At 43.2% G+C, this 19,626-nt stretch overlaps 1 protein-coding gene across 1 annotated transcript; it reads left to right on the plus strand.

The window, feature by feature from the left end:
- Positions 1-5,412: 5,412 nt before the first annotated feature.
- Positions 5,413-19,280, plus strand: irs2b (insulin receptor substrate 2b). Its single transcript, XM_086145202.1, has 2 exons — positions 5,413-9,027; positions 16,824-19,280. Exons 1-2 carry the CDS (start codon positions 5,679-5,681, stop codon positions 16,826-16,828), a joined length of 3,354 nt encoding a protein of 1,117 aa, XP_086001328.1. The 5' UTR covers positions 5,413-5,678; the 3' UTR covers positions 16,829-19,280.
- Positions 19,281-19,626: the final 346 nt, after the last annotated feature.

Here is a 19,626-nt window from a genome sequence, read left to right on the forward strand (position 1 = left end):
TTCCACATCATAGAGCTGACTTTATTCCTTACTTATTTGGAGATTTGAATACTGCTTGAATAGCCGGATGGCATCAACAGAGGCCTTAGCTGGTGTGATGAGATCACACTTTAGGGGGAAATAGGATTTAAATTCCTTTTATCTTTTCACATTTGTTTGCAGCTTTGCATGCCCATTACCAGCAAGCTTTTTTTATTTGTGTTTATTTATTTATATATTTTGTTTGTTATGGATGATAGTATGGAGCTGGAGTTAAATTGGCTCATGAACTTCATTGTTGAACTGTGTCGGTCTCTGTTTCCTCAAATGAATGTCACATGAGTTAACATGAATGAGGTGTTTGTAGCGATACACAATATTTTATCATTATCATAATTTTCAAATTCATATAGGCATACAACAAGCATGCATAAAAGATGAGTGTATACCTCCCTTTTTTAGACTGAAAATGAACAGAGAAAATCAGAATATTTGTTATAGATCGGTGGGTTCAGTTCAGGCGAAGTCGCAGCAAAAATCAATGCTCACTTAAATTGTACAAATGCATGCACACAAGCCGGAATGGGTCACAGCCTACACATTCTTATTAGATCATTTCCATTTTTAAAGCTGTTTATGCCTCCTACTTTTCCTACATCTTCCCTCTGCTACTCCGTATGCGGGTAGTGATTGACTTTACAGAAACAGCATTTAAAAATCACCCATTGCATGCTGTAATGAATGAAAATATAAACCCTGATCCAAACACTGCCTACAACTTCCTCTACAAAAACTGAAAAAAAACCAACCACAAATCACCATAACCAATAAATCAAGAAACTATCACTTCTTACTGCGGTCACAGTGAGTCAGATTTTCAAATATAAACTTTAAGCTTGAATGTAAGCCCCTACAATACCAACAGAGGCTCATATTTGATTGAGTATTTCTGTCTGATTCAATACGATCCCCTCTCATCCGACTGAAGAAGAGGGGTTTGGCTCATGTATCACTGTCATTTATATCAAACCAAGTGACTTCAGATGACGCATAATTGTGACAAATGAGTGATGATGGCATTATGGAGACTGAGTACCACATGCATTCAAATCAATTTAATCAAAACAACAGAGAGTGTAGATTTCAAATAGCAGGGGACCACAATACCTGCCTGTGTGGCCAGTAATGCATTGAGGAAGATGTACCCATGAATAAATATTGTATCTGTGTATTTTTTTGGTCTACATAAACATTTTATCACTGGTCCCTCTTCTTGTTTAGTAATCATGCAATGACTGTGATCTGCCTGATACATCACTTATCCTTGTAATGAGCATATTACATTTTAAATAAATACCTCTTCCAATGGCCTGTGAAATGAGAAAATCCAAGACACTGGGGGTCCATACAACAAATTATTCTGAAATGGATGAAAAACAGATCAGGCAGAAATACAGTACCTACCAAGGAAGGTATATGAACTGTAAAATTTCCCACAACCATGCAAATTATGCCATTTGTTGAACTTTCTGATGAAAAAAAGACTGTCTATTTGCAGTGGCTTGTTTAACTGAAGTAATAAACACTTTAACCCCTGGCTAAAAAACAACGGACATACGGTCCCGTCAAATAACACTACAATCTCCATCAGCACATGCTTGGACAGGCCCGGAACAACGAAAAATGAACAAAGAAAAGAATTCAATGTAATGTTTTCGGCAATGATTGCAAAATTGAGTGGGTTGTGGGTGACCACCTAAAACTTGAACTCGGCAATCTGCACTTCCATTATAATTATTGCTGGATTACAAAATTGGGTTTCATTTGTTGACATTGACTTTACTTCCTCAAGATGAGAGATATAAATAATGAGAGCTCCAGGCAATATTAATTACAACTCTCTGGGAAATTGAGATTAAATAAAGGCCTTGATAGTTAATTATCATGTATGATAAGGAGCTTCACTAAATATATAAATGTACAGCCATTTTAGAGTTAAGATAAATCTTATGCATGATGTTTAACTTCTATTGCCACAGCTCAGTTTTTTTACGTTTTCACACCATCCACCTTCATATGAAGTCTCATTGAATTTAAGTAGTATAAAGTGTAAAGCTGATAAATTAGTGTACAACAATAGGGTCAGGGTTCAGAGTGTCACTTCACAGGATATTATGGTTAACTGATTCAATTGGGACAGAGGTTAGACTATGCAGTGCTCAGTGCAGTAAATAACAACATGGGAGCGTTCTTGTTCATTACTGCACTGCAGGTATAGGTCAAAAGGTTGTGTAAGGGTTCTGTTTCTGTGTAATTAGATGAGTCAAAGGGTTCGTTAAAGCGTGTGGGAATTGTTTATATGTCCGCAATACAAGTTCTGTTGTTCATTTGATGGGGCAGTGAGTTGACTGTGCCAGAGTGTAATCCGACCCCCTCCCCACACTTGTCCTTAATCTTATCTCAACAGACTAGCTATTCTAATCTGCTTTATGAAGCTTATGAAAGTAATCTTTGCACACAGCGACAGTGTAGCGGGGGACTGAGACAGTATTTGCCTGTGACTCAGCAAACGGGGCAAGTGAGGCTTGTGTTTGGGAGCTAGCCTAAAGAGCCTAAATGAGATTAGGTCTTTGGAGCTACGGACTACTGGAGTTAATTTAGACAATCTATACTGCTTTGTTTATTTAATCCTGTTTGACTTGAACATCACTTGGACTTCTAGACAACTTAGGGAAGGAAATACGCCCCACTTATCAGAGGTGCCAACTGTTCTGAGGGGATGTTTGAAGAGACACTCTTGCTTTAAATTAACAAACATATAAAGGCCTAATGGGTTCATTCCAGGAGATGAGGGGACACATTTTAAAGCCTTGTAAATCAGGCTTATTTGTCCATTTAATTAACTTGTAAATTAATGTACCATGCTGTGTAAATTGGATGATGATAAATATTCATGTAGTTACCTAAGGAAAGGGCAAGGACACATCACATTCACAAGCAAACTGAGTTTGCAAGCAGCACAGGCACACCTTATTGGTGTTTTATAGACAGCTGATTTGCATTTCTCATGGTTCATAGATTATGCAAAAAGAAAATGGTCCCTCTCTGCACCTCTGCTTTCATTTCTCACTGCCCCCACTCTACTTTTTGTTTAGCTTACTAGCATCGGGTCAGAGCATTATACAAGGTGAGATGTCATGGATTTTTTCATATGCCTCTGACAGAACCTCCACCTTAAAGTTTCAAAAACACAAGCAGTGTATCCACTAAAGGTTATATACATATATATATATATATACTATATAAAAAGGAAAATAGAAAAACAAAAAACATGCACTCAAAGTACTGTCAATCTGAGGCAGCTTTTTGATGTCAAAGAGAAAGTTCAGATACACGCCCATATCTGCCATGCAGGAAACCTCATATAATCTTACTGGGAACCATCTACATCCTGCAGGGAGATCGCTGAACCTTGGAGGTTTAGCCAGCCAGCCCTGCTACGTCTATTTATATCAATATTCCCTCAAAGCCAGAGTGGGCTCAACACAGTAGCTCAAATAATGAAAAGAAAACAAATGAACAAAACACAAGCTCCTGCATCACTAACACCGGATGAAAGCAAAAGGTTATTTTGGGGACAGACTACTATGGGTTGTTGCCTAAAAATGATTCCTTTGCCACTGTGGCAGTGGAGTCAAATCATTGCCTTTGGTGGCATAATTGACCTGCGCTGGGTATGGTAATTGACCTCGCCTGGGAGGAGAGGGTGGTCTGGTGCTGAGCCAGCAGAGTGATCTCTTAAGGAAAATTGGAATATATTCAGTGGAGGGGGACGGTTAGTCATGGTGTTTTTTGTTATCTTTTTGAGGTGTGTGATTATTTAAAAACAAAAGGAGCAAAACATCGCCGTAACTACATTGTCCCATCATTTCATTAAATCAGGTGACCTCGATTCCTTTCACTCCCTGCTTTTGCATCTATATTTCAGCCATGCTCCTGTCTATTGATCTGACATGAGTCGCAGACCCTCCGAAGGACAGGAAAAGGTGAACAGGCCCCCCTCCCCAGGTAAAAGTTTGTCTCTCAGTGACTCACTATCAGCATCACCATCACCAGCTGATTGCTGCAAAGCATCATCACATCTATTTGCCAGCCACTGACGCATCCACAGTATTTGCGTCATCGGGAGCTGATATTTTGATGTATGCCCGTAAATGGATAATCAGTTTCAGTGACACTGTGATTTATCTTTCATCTTCTAAACGTGTGTCGATCACTCCCATCTCATCCCGTTTTGCTTGTGAAACGGGATGAGTTAAAGGCACGTCTAAGATGAGGGGCTCTGCTATTTTGGGCGCTCCAGACAAAACACGGACGGAAACTGACGACGTGACGCAATAAGTACATTTGTGCCTGTGTCTGTGCAGCTCCCTCCCGCGCACCGGTTCGTGTGTCACGGATAGATCGAGAGGAGGAGTGCGGTAGCCTGTGTCTGACTTGAGGACGCGGAGGGAATGGTGAGCGAACTGCAGGCTGCGGGATGTGACGCCGGTTTACCGGTAGGAGGTGCATTGTGGCGGTGACTGTATGTGTGTGTGTGTGTGTGTGTGTGTGTGTGTGTGTGTGTGTGTTGGGACTCCAATAATTTGGAGGATATAGAAAATATAGAAAATACCAAGGGATAGGCCCTTCTTATCAAATTACCCCAAATCCTGCTTTACATAGAGAAAACACAAAGTTCCTTCTATATATCGTCTATAAACCTGTGTGTCCCAGAGCAGCTCGGCTGCCTGTCTCTGGATTTCAGTACCACCCCAATTCAGAAACATCCATTAAGTCCCTCACCTAAAATCACGACTCAGAACACATCTGCTAAAATCGGCTTATTCCATCTGACCACCAACTGCTCCGTCACTTTATTTACATATACATATGTGTATGAATATGCATATTTTATTAATTTTTGTCACCTCTTTGACACTTTTCTTGTTTCATTTCCATTTTTCTTTTAAAATCTGCATTTCCTGTATATGCATGCACCGGGTCTTTGACTATCGAGTGAGGCGCCTTAAATAAAATATTATTATCTTCATCATTATCATTACTATTATTCCCATAAAGCCAGTGCCAAATGTTGGATAACAGGGCTGATTTAACCTACACACACACACACACACACACACACACACACACACACACACACACACACACACACACACACACACACACACACACACACACACACAGCAGTAGTGCCTAGCTCTAGTGAGTCAGAAGGTGGCGGAGGAGGGTTTTCTCCTCCTCTCCTCTCCTTCCCTCTCCCTTCCTTTCCTTTCCTCTCCTCTCCTCTCCTCCTCTCTCAAGCATTCATCACATTTCCACCAATAAGCCCAATGAGCTGAGGGCGCGCCGCCCACTGCTGGTGTGTGTGTATTTTTTTCCTTCCTCTTTCCTTTTTTTCCTCTGCCTCTCTCCATCTCTCTCTCTCTCTCACCAACGCTGAATGTGTAGATCGTCACATGCCGTTCGTTTCCCCTCCCCGGTCCGGAAACCGAACCGACATGTGTTATTTATTGCTCGGCCGTGGGAGAAGACGAACGCACAGCCGCCTCTGAAAGAAAGGGATTTTAAAAAAAGGAAACCGCGTCGTTTCTCCGGCAACTCGAGGGAAAGCATTGTGCGTCTTGCGTGGCGAAGGGATGGCGAGTCCGCCGAATGCCGGACACCCGCCGGCGCAACCTGGTAAAAGCCGCGACGGCGTGAAGAAATGCGGCTACCTGAAGAAGCAGAAACACGGACACAAGCGCTTCTTCGTGCTGCGGGAGCAGGGCGAGGGCTTCCCCGCTCGCCTGGAGTACTACGACAGCGAGAAGAAATGGAGAAACAAATCGAGCGCCAAGAGAGTTATTCCTCTGGACTGCTGCCTGAACATCAACAAGCGAGCGGACGCCAAACACAAATACCTTATCGCGCTTTACACCAAGGACGAGTACTTCGCCGTGGCGGCGGACAGCGAGCCGGAGCAGGAGAGCTGGTACCGGGTGTTGACGGATCTGATGGCCGAGGGAAAAGTGTACGACGGCTCGGCGTCCAACTCAGCGTCCTCGCTCGTCGGTTTCGACGAGGCGAGCTACGGCGTCATCACGCCGGTCAGCCCCGTCTACAAGGAGGTATGGCAAGTGAATTTGAAATCGAAAGGCCTCGGGCAGAGCAGGAATCTAACCGGCGTCTACAGGCTCTGCCTCTCCAGTCGGAATATCAGCTTCGTCAAGCTCAACACGGAGGTCGCGTCCGTCATCTTGCAGCTGATGAACATTCGGAGGTGCGGCCACTCCGACAGCTTCTTCTTCATTGAGGTGGGTCGCTCCGCGTCCACGGGACCCGGCGAGCTGTGGATGCAGGCGGACGACTCGGTCGTGGCTCAGAACATCCACGAAACTATCTTGGAGGCGATGAAAGCTATGAAGGAGCTGTCGGAGTTCCGGCCGCGCAGCAAGAGCCAGTCGTCCGGTACCAACCCGATCTCCGTGCCGACGAGGCGGCACCTGAACAACCTCCCTCCGAGCCAGACCGGCCTCCTCCGCCGCTCCCGCACCGACAGCATAGCCGCCACCTCCCCGATCAGCAAATTCTCCTCCTGCCGTATTCGCACCGCCAGTGAAGGCGACGGCACCATGACACGCCCCATGTCGGTGACAGGGAGCCCCCTCAGCCCGGGGGTCCACAGGACCCTCCTGAGCAGATCCCACACCATCACTTCGCGCCCCTGTCGAACATTTGAAGCTTCCTCCCTCCAGCACAGCAAGTCCATGTCCATGCCTCTGTCTCAGTCTCCCCCCATGGCCACCCCGAGCCTCGCAAGCCTGTCCTCCTGCACGGACAGCAGTGCTCCTCCTCCCTCCAGCTGCAGTGCCTCCTTCTCAGGCTCTTCAAGCGATGCTGGTTTTATTTCCTGCGAGGAGTATGGCTCCAGCCCGGCAGACGGCCGGGACCTCAGGCTACCTCTCACTTTCTGTAGCAACACTCCAGAGTCCCTCAAAGCTGACACCCCCCCCTCCCGGGATGGCAGCGAGCTTGATGGATACATGGTGATGGAGCAACAGAGTCACAGTGCCTACCGGTGGTTACCGGAGTTGGATAAAACGCGGAAACGCACGTACTCCCTCACGACCCCCCGCCAGCCGAGGGGTCCCCCGCAAGTATCTTCGGCCTCCCTGGACGAGTATACTCTCATGAGGGCCACGAACACCAGCGGGAGCCAGCCTTCTCGCAGATGTCACACCGCCTCCCCCAAGGGCACCTATCCGGAGGATTGCAGGGACGGTCACATCGGTTCCACCCATCTTCACGGTGACAGTGGCTACATGCCCATGATGCCGGGTGTGGCACCGCAAACAGTCATGTCCAAGAATGACCCCTATATGCCCATGAGTCCCATGTGTGTTTCGGCTCCAAAACAGATCATCAACCCCCGCTCGCACTCCTCCTCGGCAGGACTGCCCCCACACGCAGACTCCCCCGGTAGCCTCTCCCTTGAAGATAGTGGTTATATGCGCATGTGGTGTGGAACCAAGATGTCAGTGGAGAGCATTGATGGAAAGCTCACCGGCGGCGAGTACCTGAACATGTCTCCCGTCGACCCCCTGGTGTCCCTCATGTCCCTAGACTACATTGTTAATTCTTCAGCAGGAGATGCTCACTCCCAGCATCATCACAGACCCATTTATTCTTACAGTTCCTTACCACATTCGCTTAAAGGCCAGCTGCAGCGGAATGCGTCCGCAGACACCGACCAGTATGTGGTAATGAGCTTACAGAAACAGCGGATCGAAGAAGAGTCCAACTGCTGTCCGGTCTCTCCGGGGGACCCTGTGGCCGGTGGCTCTCCAGGGGCACCGGGAAACCCCTCTGCTGCTCTGACACCCCTCAGATTGGCGAGGATAGACGCAGGTCCGATCCACAGGAATAGGATGTGTCGACCGACCCGGCTGGCTCTGGAATCCCTCAGAACCCTTCCCTGTATGAATGAGCACCCGCTTCCGTCAGAACCCCGCAGCCCAGGAGAGTATATCAACATAGACTTTAGTAGCCCTAATCATGAACCGGTGCCATCTGCTGTTTCCGAGACCGCCGAGTCCTCAAATATATCCTGTGTAGAGCGCTCTGACTATGCTAATGTTGACGTTGGCTCTCCGTGTCATCTCAGCTCGAACCAAACGGGGGGTTCCCCCCCTGCTGGATGCTCGGACCACACCCCCGATGTTTTGACTCGCCCTAACCTACTGAATGATGAGCAGGACTTGCGAGAAGATGGAGAGGAAGAAGAGGGAAAAAGGACAGAGGGACAAGCGGAGGTGATGGGGGTCGTCGACGAATATCCCCTTAAACATCACTTGAGCTTGGTAATTCAACCAGCTCCGGTCAAGGATGACTATACCGAGATGACTTTCACTCCTCCCGCCCCCATACGTGCTCTCTGCGCGACAGATGCTACTCACCTCCCCACCAGCCCCACAGCCTGTGTCCAGAGACTCAGCCTGGAAAGCAGCATTGTGGACGGGGTACCACCTGTGCCGGTGGACTCTTATCTCCTGGGAGGGCCTTCATTGTCCGTTACCCTCATTGACCCCAACAGGGGCGCAAAAGTCATCCGGGCTGACCCTCAGGGGCGGCGTCGACATAGCTCAGAGACATTTTCCTCTACCACCACGGTTACACCTGTGTGCCCCTCCTTTGCTCACGACATTAAACGACACAGTTCTGCCTCTGTGGAGAATGTATCCCGCTCTGTACGGAGCTCTGAGGGGCATGACGAGGACTATATCAGCAACAGCCCCATGTGCAGGGAAACGTCAGCTGGTTATCAAAACGGACTGAATTACATTGCCTTAAACTTGATGGAGGGTAACCTGGCCGGATGCAGGTTAGGGGACTGCGACGGACTTCTGCGATTCAAAACAACTTGTGGTTGCAAGGGTGGCATGAATGGTTTCAACACCAGCCCCTATGCCAGCCTGGGATTCAAGGAGACCGCTGCTGCTGTGAAGGGTGAGTTTTTCCAACCATTCATTCATGGGGAGTGGTGTCATGTCTTGATTAAGCTCTGTCTTGGAAATGCCGTGTACTCCATTGCGATAGTCCACCTGTTGCTAAGCAGCGATGAATTCATTTCAACTCGGTTGAAAGTTGAGAGAAATTATGATATTTCCGAGAACTTGCTGAACACAACCAGTCTGTGTGCCTGCAGACTGTTTGAGAGCAAACTAAAAGCTGGCACATAGTTCCTGCATTAACATGTTAAATGAATTTGGCAGTATTTAAATGCTAATCTTGCAGGGAAAACCACAAATGTGACTCATCATCTTAAAAAAAGAAAAGAGGAAAACCTACATTGTTATTCGTAGGAATGGAAATAACATTTATCACTCGGATCTACTTTACATTAATTGTGTTGTCACACCGACAGACTTTTTGTGATATGCTGCAGTGTTCTGTTTTTAAAGGCAGTTGTAAAGTTTATAGAGGTTGTGATGTTTGGATAGCATTAGTCACCTACCTGTCACACCCATAGCACATCAAAAAACCTCATGTCTGTGTTATTCAGGAGTTTCACGGGCCTTTGATCACTGAATAATAGTCAAGGAATGAAACTAACATATTTCCAAAATGTTAATTACAATTAGGTATGTATTTGGTTATAATACATTTTGTTTCCTCGCTATGGCTTGAAATTAGCTGCTGTTTTTTCTATTTATTTTCTTATTTGTTGGAATGACTCAAAGTCTTCCCGTGTGATGCGGTTTAATATACAGCATTAGCACTGTCCAACAACGACTTCACATCCAATCCAGTGATTCAAAATAGTGAATTAAAAGCAGAATCCATCAAAAACATTTTGATTTGACGTTTGTCAGGTGAACAAACTATGACAAAAAGTTGTCAAACTATGTGTTTGACAACTTTTTGTCTTGGAAAAGACAACTTGCCGTCAATTTTTTTCAATATATTTTGTTTGGTTTGAATAAATGACTCTTTATGAACCTCTAAATGGCAGGGATTTATCACAAGGAGAGGTGATCTAACATGGGCATGTCAGAAGCTGCCGTTTGAAAAGAAGATTCAGAGTCTGGATCATCGCGACTCTTTTCATGATTAAAAAATGCAAGCGTTTAATTGGTGTTTGTGGATCCGAAACCAAGTTGTCTCCCTTGGTCTCTGTCTTTGCTGGCTCTCATGCTGTGAACACAGCCATTGTAGGGCTTGGCGCAAGTCATCAGGTTCCCCAGGAAAACAAGTGAGTCAGTTGTTTATCAATTGTCAGGTACTGGGTTTCAGGGCTGGAATGTGGGCAGTGTGCAAAGGTTGCTGGGAGAGGTGAATACTCACTTGTTTTTCTAACCTGGAGGGATGGACTCCGAGGGGGGGTAGGGAATATTTCACTGTAAACACTTCCCAAACATTTTTTCTTTTGCATATGTCACATGAAAACATTTGGTTTTGACTTTGTGACAAGGCCTACACGCTGGAGGTAGAAATCTTTTGATTTTGATTTGATTATCATTCACAAATCAACAATTCAAATGCACAAGCTTATTTGACTGAACTCGATATCTACCCATGCGTGTAGTTATCAATGTTCCTACATGACCTGCTTTTTTACAGATTAAAGACGTTTCCAATCTGATGTTATTTTTTTAATGAAGAACTTAAAGAAAGAACAAACTGCAAAAGCCTTGTATGTAAAACGCCTCCGTTATTGTTTATCTACCACTATTACCGTGACACTTTCATTACATTGCAATGAGGTTACAATTGCCACTCAACTCATTGACTCTTAAAACTCTGGTAACTTTCCAGGTCTGTGTCAAGGTTAGTCTTAGAATTGAGGAAATTCTCCATAAAAATTCCATCCTCTAAAAAAAAAAAACATACTTGGCTGAACATTAGTGAAGGATAGAAAAGAGAACGGTGTTGTTGCTGTATTTTTCTGGTCAGGAAAAAAGGCGTGGGGGTTGAAATATGACTGTGCTTGAACTACTCAGTTCAAATCAGGTATGTTTTACCAATGCAGCAAGTAAGAGGATACTGTCTTCAAAACATCAGTTCTTCTCTTTCCTTTGGTGCGGACAAATACAAGTTGTACCATTCTCTGCTGATATCACTGAGTAAGCCAAACTTACATTCCCACAATAGATCAGTTTTAAACCGGCAGAGGATGAAATTAAATCACATGTCCTCATTTGCCTTCTGCAGTCACCTTATGAGGCACACAGTGAGAGCACGAGATACTGTTTTAAAACTGAACGCACGTGAACGAGTGAGTACTCTGTCGCTATATATGGAGTGTTTTGGCTTAGTTAAGAACGACCAGGTTTAATGGGAAGCCTCAGGTCGGGATAGGTTGCTTAACATGAAAAGTTAGAGGAGGAGGCTATTCAGCATTTAGTGTAAGTGTTCTCGCTGTCAACAATTCCCTCCTTTGACCTTTGAACCAGTTATGTGTGTGAGGGCCTGTTCAGAACTGCTATTAAGATGCTCCTTGATTGATCGGATCACTATTGAACAGCTCCTACTCGATTTGGCATTAAAATGCATCTCCATATGTGTCCTCAGAGGCACTTTTGATCGCATCTTGCTTCCCTGCTATGTATGCAAATGAATACCTACATTATTCCCGTTTCTCAAAGACGGAATTGTTGTTTTTTACCTTTGCAACGCAACTGATATTGGTGTTACTTTTAATTGAAGATGAAACCGATGAGTTCTATTTGTCTTCCAGATTAAGTTGATAAAGCAACCATTACATATTGTTTCGGTTCAGTTAGCTTTCATTTTTTAGATTATCTCATTGGTTAGGAAATACGAAACTGCATGGTGACTGAACAGACACTTTCAGGTTGTGTAATGGTAATGTACTGTGGTGGTTGCAAAATCGAATTTGTTTTTTTTTGCTTATACAAATAAGAAAGTCCTTCAAGGTGGGGGCTGGGCACTTAGGAACCTCTCACTGACTTAATCTTGTTTGCTTATGTTTATTTAGTTCATGTATGTTCAAGAACTGTCTACCTGAAGGAATAATACCTCACATTCTATCACTGACAGCAACTGTAATTGAGTAAATGATAAAAGCTCTGTGAAAAATTATAGGCCTCCAACTGAGGGGCTTATATCCAAAGAACCAGTTGTTTGGAACAGTACTAACGATTAATCTTTCTGTAATTGTAACTGAGGGGAAAAAAACTTGAAAATGACTTGAAGAAACTTCCCCATGTAATGTCCCTGAACGATGGGGAAGTGATCATATTTCAGTGCTTCCACAGTGAGCTCAGACCTGTACTTGTGATCGGATCACTCAGTACAGATCTTAACGCCAGATAGAAAAGGGTCTCAAAGAAAAAGGAAATACTCCCATCAGGGAATCCCCCCCCAATATTGCTCAAGCTGTGTGTACTACTATTACTACTTTTTTGCCGTTATTTGATTCCCCTGATTTTATCTCCTTTTAGAGTGTAACTATCATCCACCTATCATCACATTTCCCTCCCACGCACGGGTGCATTTAGGGGTGAAAACTGACTCACACTCTCCATGCTGTTCATGCAAATACACAAACGCAGACTTGCAATCCCACTTTGTGTGTCTTCTTTCCCTGTGTTTGTCCATATACACAGCAGTCAGCAGATGGTTGAAGGTTGAGGGGTGGGTAGGGGTGCGTGGTGGGGGTGGGGTCAGGGGTTTTTGCACCTGCCCCGCCAAGCACTGCTCACTGGTTATCTGGCCCTTCGGAGAAGAGTGACAATACACTAATGACTGGCCACCATCTGCCACGACAACAAGGGGGGGAGGGTGTGGATGTGGCTAGGCAGTTTCAAGAAGCAATATACCAAACCAAAACCCTCCCTCCTTCTCATCCTCCTCCCCCTTTTCTCCTCCTCTTGTCTTCAGCCACCAGTTTTTTTTCTCGAAATCATGTGATGTCACCCCCCTCTCAACACACCCTATCCCCATAATAGTACCTTTCTGCGTCAATGTGTATTTTCTATTGTTTCCCGGCACTGGCAAACTGTCCCCAATCTGCTGATCACACTGAAGGCCGTAGGTGATCATCTAACAAGGCAATAAATAATTACCTCATCCTATATAACAAGAGTGGCCAGTAACACTGGCACTTTATGTTTTCTTTTAACACTGCTGACAAAATAAACAATAACCAAGCAGGTGGTTTGTACCAAGATCTGACATGCCGTTTCTCACAAAAAAATGTTGTCTGAAATACAACATTAGGGAATAAAATGCTTACTGCTTGATTTTTATTAATTTTTTTAAATGCTAAAAGCAAGTTAATTAAATTATCTTAAATGTAGCATAAAATGTACATAAGTAGGGCCAAAAAAAATCACAAAAGTTATGTCAAACATATTCTATAGAAAGTCCTTTTTTTTCAAATAGTAAACTTTGCCTCAACTTGATTATGTGATTACATAAAACAGCAGAAAGATAATTTTCTCTCTTGTCATCACCTGTCCTTGTGTTTAGCCCTCCATCTCTAATGCACACTCACACACAAAGTTCTCCTGACTGTCTGATACATAACTCTTGTGAGTACTGTAGGGCGGGATGTTCCAGTAGCAGATAAAAACACAGCCAACCTATCCTCAATTTAGCTTGGAGGTAAGAAGGATTACGTTCACTTCAGGATTAGACATTGTTGAGCAGCTTGTTTTGTCTAAAGGTAGAAGAAGAGATAGAAGTAGTGTGTTACACACACACACACACACACACACACACACACACACACACACACACACACACACACACACACACACACGCACAAACAAACAAGGTAAGCATTATCAGTTGGTCTGTTGGTATTGGTTTTCTACATATGAACGATTGAACTCTGAATTTTAGTGCTATGTTGTGAATATGAGGGCTGTCCTTCTTGGCTGTTGCCTGGGTTTCTTCTGTGTGTTCATTCTGATCATATTTTAATGAAGGCCATCCTGAGAATTTTTTTTTTCATTTTCATTTGTGCCTGCCTGTTTTGATGTGATGTTATTTTTCATATATTTAAATTCATAATGAAAATGCGTAATCCTCATAGGACAAAGTTTCTGAGTATTTGGTCTGACTAAAAAAACAAATATTTGAAAGCTTGATTAAAGTATAAAGCTTCCTGAAATTTAAATTTTTCAGTGAATCTAACCACACACACACACACACACACACACACACACACACACACACACACACACACACACACAGAGTACATCTTCCAATGGAAATGCTCCCCTTTGGTCAAATTAGAGGTTATACATGATGTACACTGACATTTTATTGATTTGATTATGACTAATTGTGTTTCTAGACAAATAAACAGACATCTGAGTGAAAACATGATAACTGTAGATTTTTATCATTCACTGGCCTTGATGTAAACCTTGAATGCGAGGACATAAAACATGGAGTATTGATGTCTTTTTTTAATAATGGCTCAGCAGAATTGTCAAGGTAAAAAGGTAGATTGTTTTTGTTTTGTTGGACACACAGAGGTGTGGGGGGTCAGAGGTGAAAAGTCAGTCAGTGTTTGTGTAGGGGAGTGCTGCTGTGGATCAGGGCGGAGTTAACAGGGTAGGAATGTAAACAGAGCATATCTGAGCCTGCTGCTCTTTGCCTGTCTGTTGGAGAAAGCCTGCTTTGTAAGATCATTGTTTCTGAAAGCTCAAAAGGAAAAAGTCAAAAACCAATGAGCAGTAATGTATTTTGAAAGCAGTTCAAACAGTAACCCTGAAAGGTTTACGACACACATCTACTTCAGCAGGGGCCGCACCAAGAGAACTGGGGACCTGTTTACTCTGCTGCTCAAGCACTAGAGAGGAGGCTACTAATACATGGCTCTGAGTATGTGTCCTAACCCTGAATGGAGCAGTGCTAAATTTAGCCTGTGAGAGCTAAATAAATAATGAACAGACCGTGTGTGTGTGTGTGTGTGTGTGTGTGTGTGTGTGTGTGTGTGTGTGTGTGTGTGTGTGTGTGTGTGTGTGTGTGTGTGTGTGTGTGTGTGTGTGTGTGTGTGTGTGTGTGTGAGGGGGGGGGTCATGTCAGGGTGTAGTGGTGATGGTGTGTTTATGTTGTCCAAATAGGGAGGAGAAGACGCCATTAGGCTCATTCTTTGATGAACCTCTGTCCCCTTCTTTCAGTGATGTTCTCCCTTCTTGAACTCTCTGACCACCCACACTTTTCTTCAGTCAGCATGTTTGCATTGCAGTGTGTGTGGCAAGGCTGGAATCTCTATACATCACCTAATAGCAACCATTATCAAAAGTATTGTTTTTCAACATTTGTTTATGGAACTGAGCAATTGGTGATTCATTTTCCGGGCAGATCTCAGTCATTGTCACCCAAGTGTCTGCCTCTACAAGCTACTGTCTGGACCAGCCCTGACACACACACACACACACACTCACCCAAACTGTCATGGGCCGTTGGTCCCATGACCTCACTGCATTCCCATTCCTCTCAGTCAGGTTGATTCTGTTACTGTGGTTTTTCCACAGTCTCCCTCTCACAATTCTTTTATATTCTGTCTCTGACACCCCAAACAATGAAGAGTCAGAGCCCAGTCAGCCCCAGGTGGCATGAGGAGTGATATAACATGTTTTTTTTCCCCTTTTTTGAGTGACTTCACTGTCGCATCTTTGACAATGCTGAGCACCAGTGGAAGTGCATTGGTCAATCAATAAAGGCTGTGCCAAGTATTTCGATCTGACATTGTCCTCTTGACTTTTATTTGCAGTTAGTGCGTCAAGGGCAAAGACAGAGAACAAAGTGTGTGTTTATGTGAGTAGTTGAGCAGCAACAGTGACAACTCTGAATGAAAGGTTTGTTTCAGCGTCACATCCAGCTTTGTGAAAACTCCTCTTGTTTGTGGCTGGGAAGAGGGAGTAAAGACCACGCATGAGGGAAGAAATGCAGCCGCGCTGTTTGTTTGTGTGTGTCAGCCAAGACTTCCGCTCCCGTTTGATAGCTGCATGCAAATGAAACCTCACAAACAAGTACACAAGGGCAAGGGCCAGTACAGCTTTCCAGTGGGAGAGGAGCTGAATACTCTGGGTTTATAGTGAATGGGAATACAATACTGTGTGTGTGTGTGTGTGTGTGTGTGTGTGTGTGTGTGTGTGTGTGTGTGTGTGTGTGTGTGTGTGTGTGTGTGTGTGTGTGTGTGTGTGTGTGTGTGTGTGTGTGTGTGTGTGTGTGTGTGTGTGTGTGTGTGTGTGTGTGTGTGTGTGAGGTTGGAAATGGCATTTTTGTTTATCAGACTTCAGAGGCTATGCAGTCAAGAATAGCTATGTGTGTGTCTGTTTGTGTTTGTGTGGTATGGGGGAGTGCTGTTGCTGTCTCTTGCCGTCATTGGAGACTGCACTGTGTCAGCTGCACCGTGCTAAATGCCACTCTGTTTTTGCCCTGCCGAGAAGGTCCTTACCATTTTAGTGTTCACAGGCTGAAGAACAGATATTTCTCTCTCTCTCTCTCTCTCTCTCTCACACACACACACACACACACAGTTAGAACCCTTGAAGAGCACAAATTCCTTACTTGGTAACAATATGGGTTTTTTGTTTGACTCGCCCCCTACTCTTTTAACTTTGTTGAAAGAGTAGAAAATCTCATGTGCTGTATGTACACACTTGAATTATATTTCTAAACAATTGAAGTAGTATAACTTGAAGTTATTTTGGAGTGTTGAATAAGAAATACCATGCATTTTCTTAGGAAAATATGGCTGCTTTTAACTAATGACGTATTGATAAAATCTATTTGTGTTGTTTTTTTTGTTCTTCCAGAATGAAGGCTGCTGGCACCCCCTCCTCTCTCATCCCTCTTCTGTGAACATAGGATTGGTGACGAGGTCGCCACGGCAACAGCTGGACAATGCACTGCAGCCAATGTCCTTTGACCCTTGTCGTCGTCTTTGAGGGTCACAGGGACATCCGTCACCATAGCAACCTGGACCCTTGACCCTTGCTCCAAATCTTCCCTCCACTTTTCTTGGCACCAAAATATTCAGCTGCCATCGCTGCTGTTCTAGATGACTTCTTCTAGATTCTTAGAAAACAAACTATTATAGATAGGTAACTATTTATCTCTATTATAACTATTAAATGTAGGCCTGAAAGATGAGTTTATGATATATTGTGTTATTTGTTATTGTTGTTAGTACCATACATACACTTTCAACTGGCTTTCTTTTGGTTTGTAGCCAGTAGTTGCCAGGTAGTCTTGCCTGAACATCTGTTAACTAAACCTGGAGAACACGTGTGCACATGCATTCATGCAAAAAAAAAAGGTTTGCATACAGAATACATATATTTATTTATTTATCATGTTTGTATGCATTTGGTGAAAAGTTTGTGTGTATTTATATACAGATAAACTGCAAAAAAAGAGGTGGCATTTTTGAACATATTTAAAAAAAAAATTAAGTTTGCATAAGAAATCCTACCTCAGCAAAAAAAACACAACAAAAAAATCAACTAAGACGTATTGGTACCAATCCACACACACACACACACACACACATACATCGATATGTGAGTGTGTATATGTGTGTGCGTGTGTGTGTTTGTGATATAAATATAAAATATTTATTTTAAAAGGTGAATGTTTTTTTTAAAAATCACCAATCCAAAGCCTTATTCTGTCGTCTCCATTGTCTGATGGACCTGTCAGCTGTCAGTTTGGACCTTCAAAATGCAGAATTTAACTGTTTAACTGATGAAATAGTCTGAACATATATCAGAGCGAATGAGAGACCGCCTCTCTTGAGATTAAGTTCTAACTCTTTCCTGGTAACATTTATGACAAGATTATGTGTTAAATCTCTAGAGTAATATATTTATTTATATGCCTGAGATAGAGGAGAACTAATTCATTCTCATCAAAAGAATACATGCCAATATGACCTTAGAGGAATCTCCCACATCTGAAACCTGCAACATTAACCTGGTCCATCGCTTGTTGACCATCAGGCCTGTCACAAGTGAACGGACATACACATGTGGACCCAACATATCCATGTAATCTCCAGCACACATGCAGCATGCAGGAAATTATGTGTCAGGACAAGGGATTGAAACATGAATGTTTGAAGTTATTTATTAGAGTAACTGGACAACCCAGAATCTGACACTTTCTCACTTGATGCCTCATTGCGGAGCTCTGTCACACCAGATCGATGGCTGGCAAGTACAGGCAGGCGGCGCTGAGCAATGCAGGGCACACTCTGATTGGCTGTTGATTGAGCCATTCAATAGCTTGAATCCTCCGCTGCCACTTTGAGCCGAGGGAGAGCCAGATGGGACACACCGGAGCTAATGCATGGTCTTGCACTTACAAACTTTCTAGATTGTAACACAAGGCGCATTGAATGTAGTACATGCTGTGCTCCAAGCTTGGGAGCACACAACCCACTGAACACCACAACTGCAACAGTCATGAAACATGCAGAGGTAATAAGTGAAAACCACAACAAAGACACCTGGGGAAGTATCTTTTAATTTATCTCACCGGTACTTAATCTTTGCTTAATACACTGTAAATATTGCATTGTTACAGATTACTGCATCAACGCAAATGATGAGCAGCTTTGAGAGACGTTAAGTTAAATAATTTATGCTGTTTTTACTGTGCATATTATATGTTTGAGTGAACCTTATACAACAAAAGCACTAATTAAGTTTTATGCTAACCTGATATGGTTTGGATTTGATTTTTTCTTTTTTAAGCTGTCATGGCATAGTCTTGTTGCCACAATGAGGACATTTTCTAATGCTGTAATTCTGGAAAAAAAATGTTTTACAAAAAAATTATTAATATTTGATGTAATTAATTCTTGTTACTTAGGTACAACACAAATGGCATATATGCAATTACACTTTTGAAAAATTAGTTTACAAAGGCATACCAAATGTATAAATATTGTTGATAATGTTTGTTAAACTTTAAATCAGATACTTGCTGTTTGTATGTTTTTTTTCTTCAAATTTTGAATGGAAACCTTTTTTTTTCCCGTTTGTTTTTGCTAATCGAGCCTGTTGGTGTTTGAGCAGTGTTTTGCATTTCGATAATGTTTTTATTCCGCATTTAAAGGGGCCCTGGCTGATCTTGCTGTGTCTTTCATTGTAAATATTTCATAACTTGCATATTGTGATGCTACTAAGAGATGATAATTTAAACTTACTTCATTGCTTTAGATTGTAATGATTCTTTATAGACATGTAATAAATAATGATATTATTTAAGAGAGCTTTTTCTTTGTATTCTTCTCCCCCTCCTACAAAGACGCCCTGGCTTTTTGTGTTACATCTGGATCGCCACTTGAAAGACAAGAGGTTTCTAGTGTCTTTTCAGTTACTTTCTCTAAGAAAGCCCCCATTAGAAAATTAGAAGGATAAAGGACACATCCTGAATCTCTCACATCCGTCCTTGTTTTCTCGGTCTCTTTTCTTCCTGAGTATTCCAATGCCATTTAACTTACTGACAAAGTGTGTATGAGGAATTGGGTGTGGACCTAACCTAGTGTTGCCTCAAGCATTAGCACTGTTATTGTTTTTCTGAGCTTGCCTCCCAGTCCCCACCCCCAGCAAT

This window comes from Fistularia commersonii, chromosome 4 (genome assembly GCF_037954325.1).
Source record: "Fistularia commersonii isolate RoL2024-O1a breed Wild chromosome 4, RoL_Fcom_v1.0, whole genome shotgun sequence".
NCBI classification, from domain to species: domain Eukaryota; kingdom Metazoa; phylum Chordata; class Actinopteri; order Syngnathiformes; family Fistulariidae; genus Fistularia; species Fistularia commersonii.

Bases quoted from the DNA above. Each gene is read 5' to 3' on its own strand.
- irs2b (XM_086145202.1), top strand. From the start codon at position 5,679: ATGGCGAGTCCGCCGAATGCCGGACACCCGCCGGCGCAACCTGGTAAA.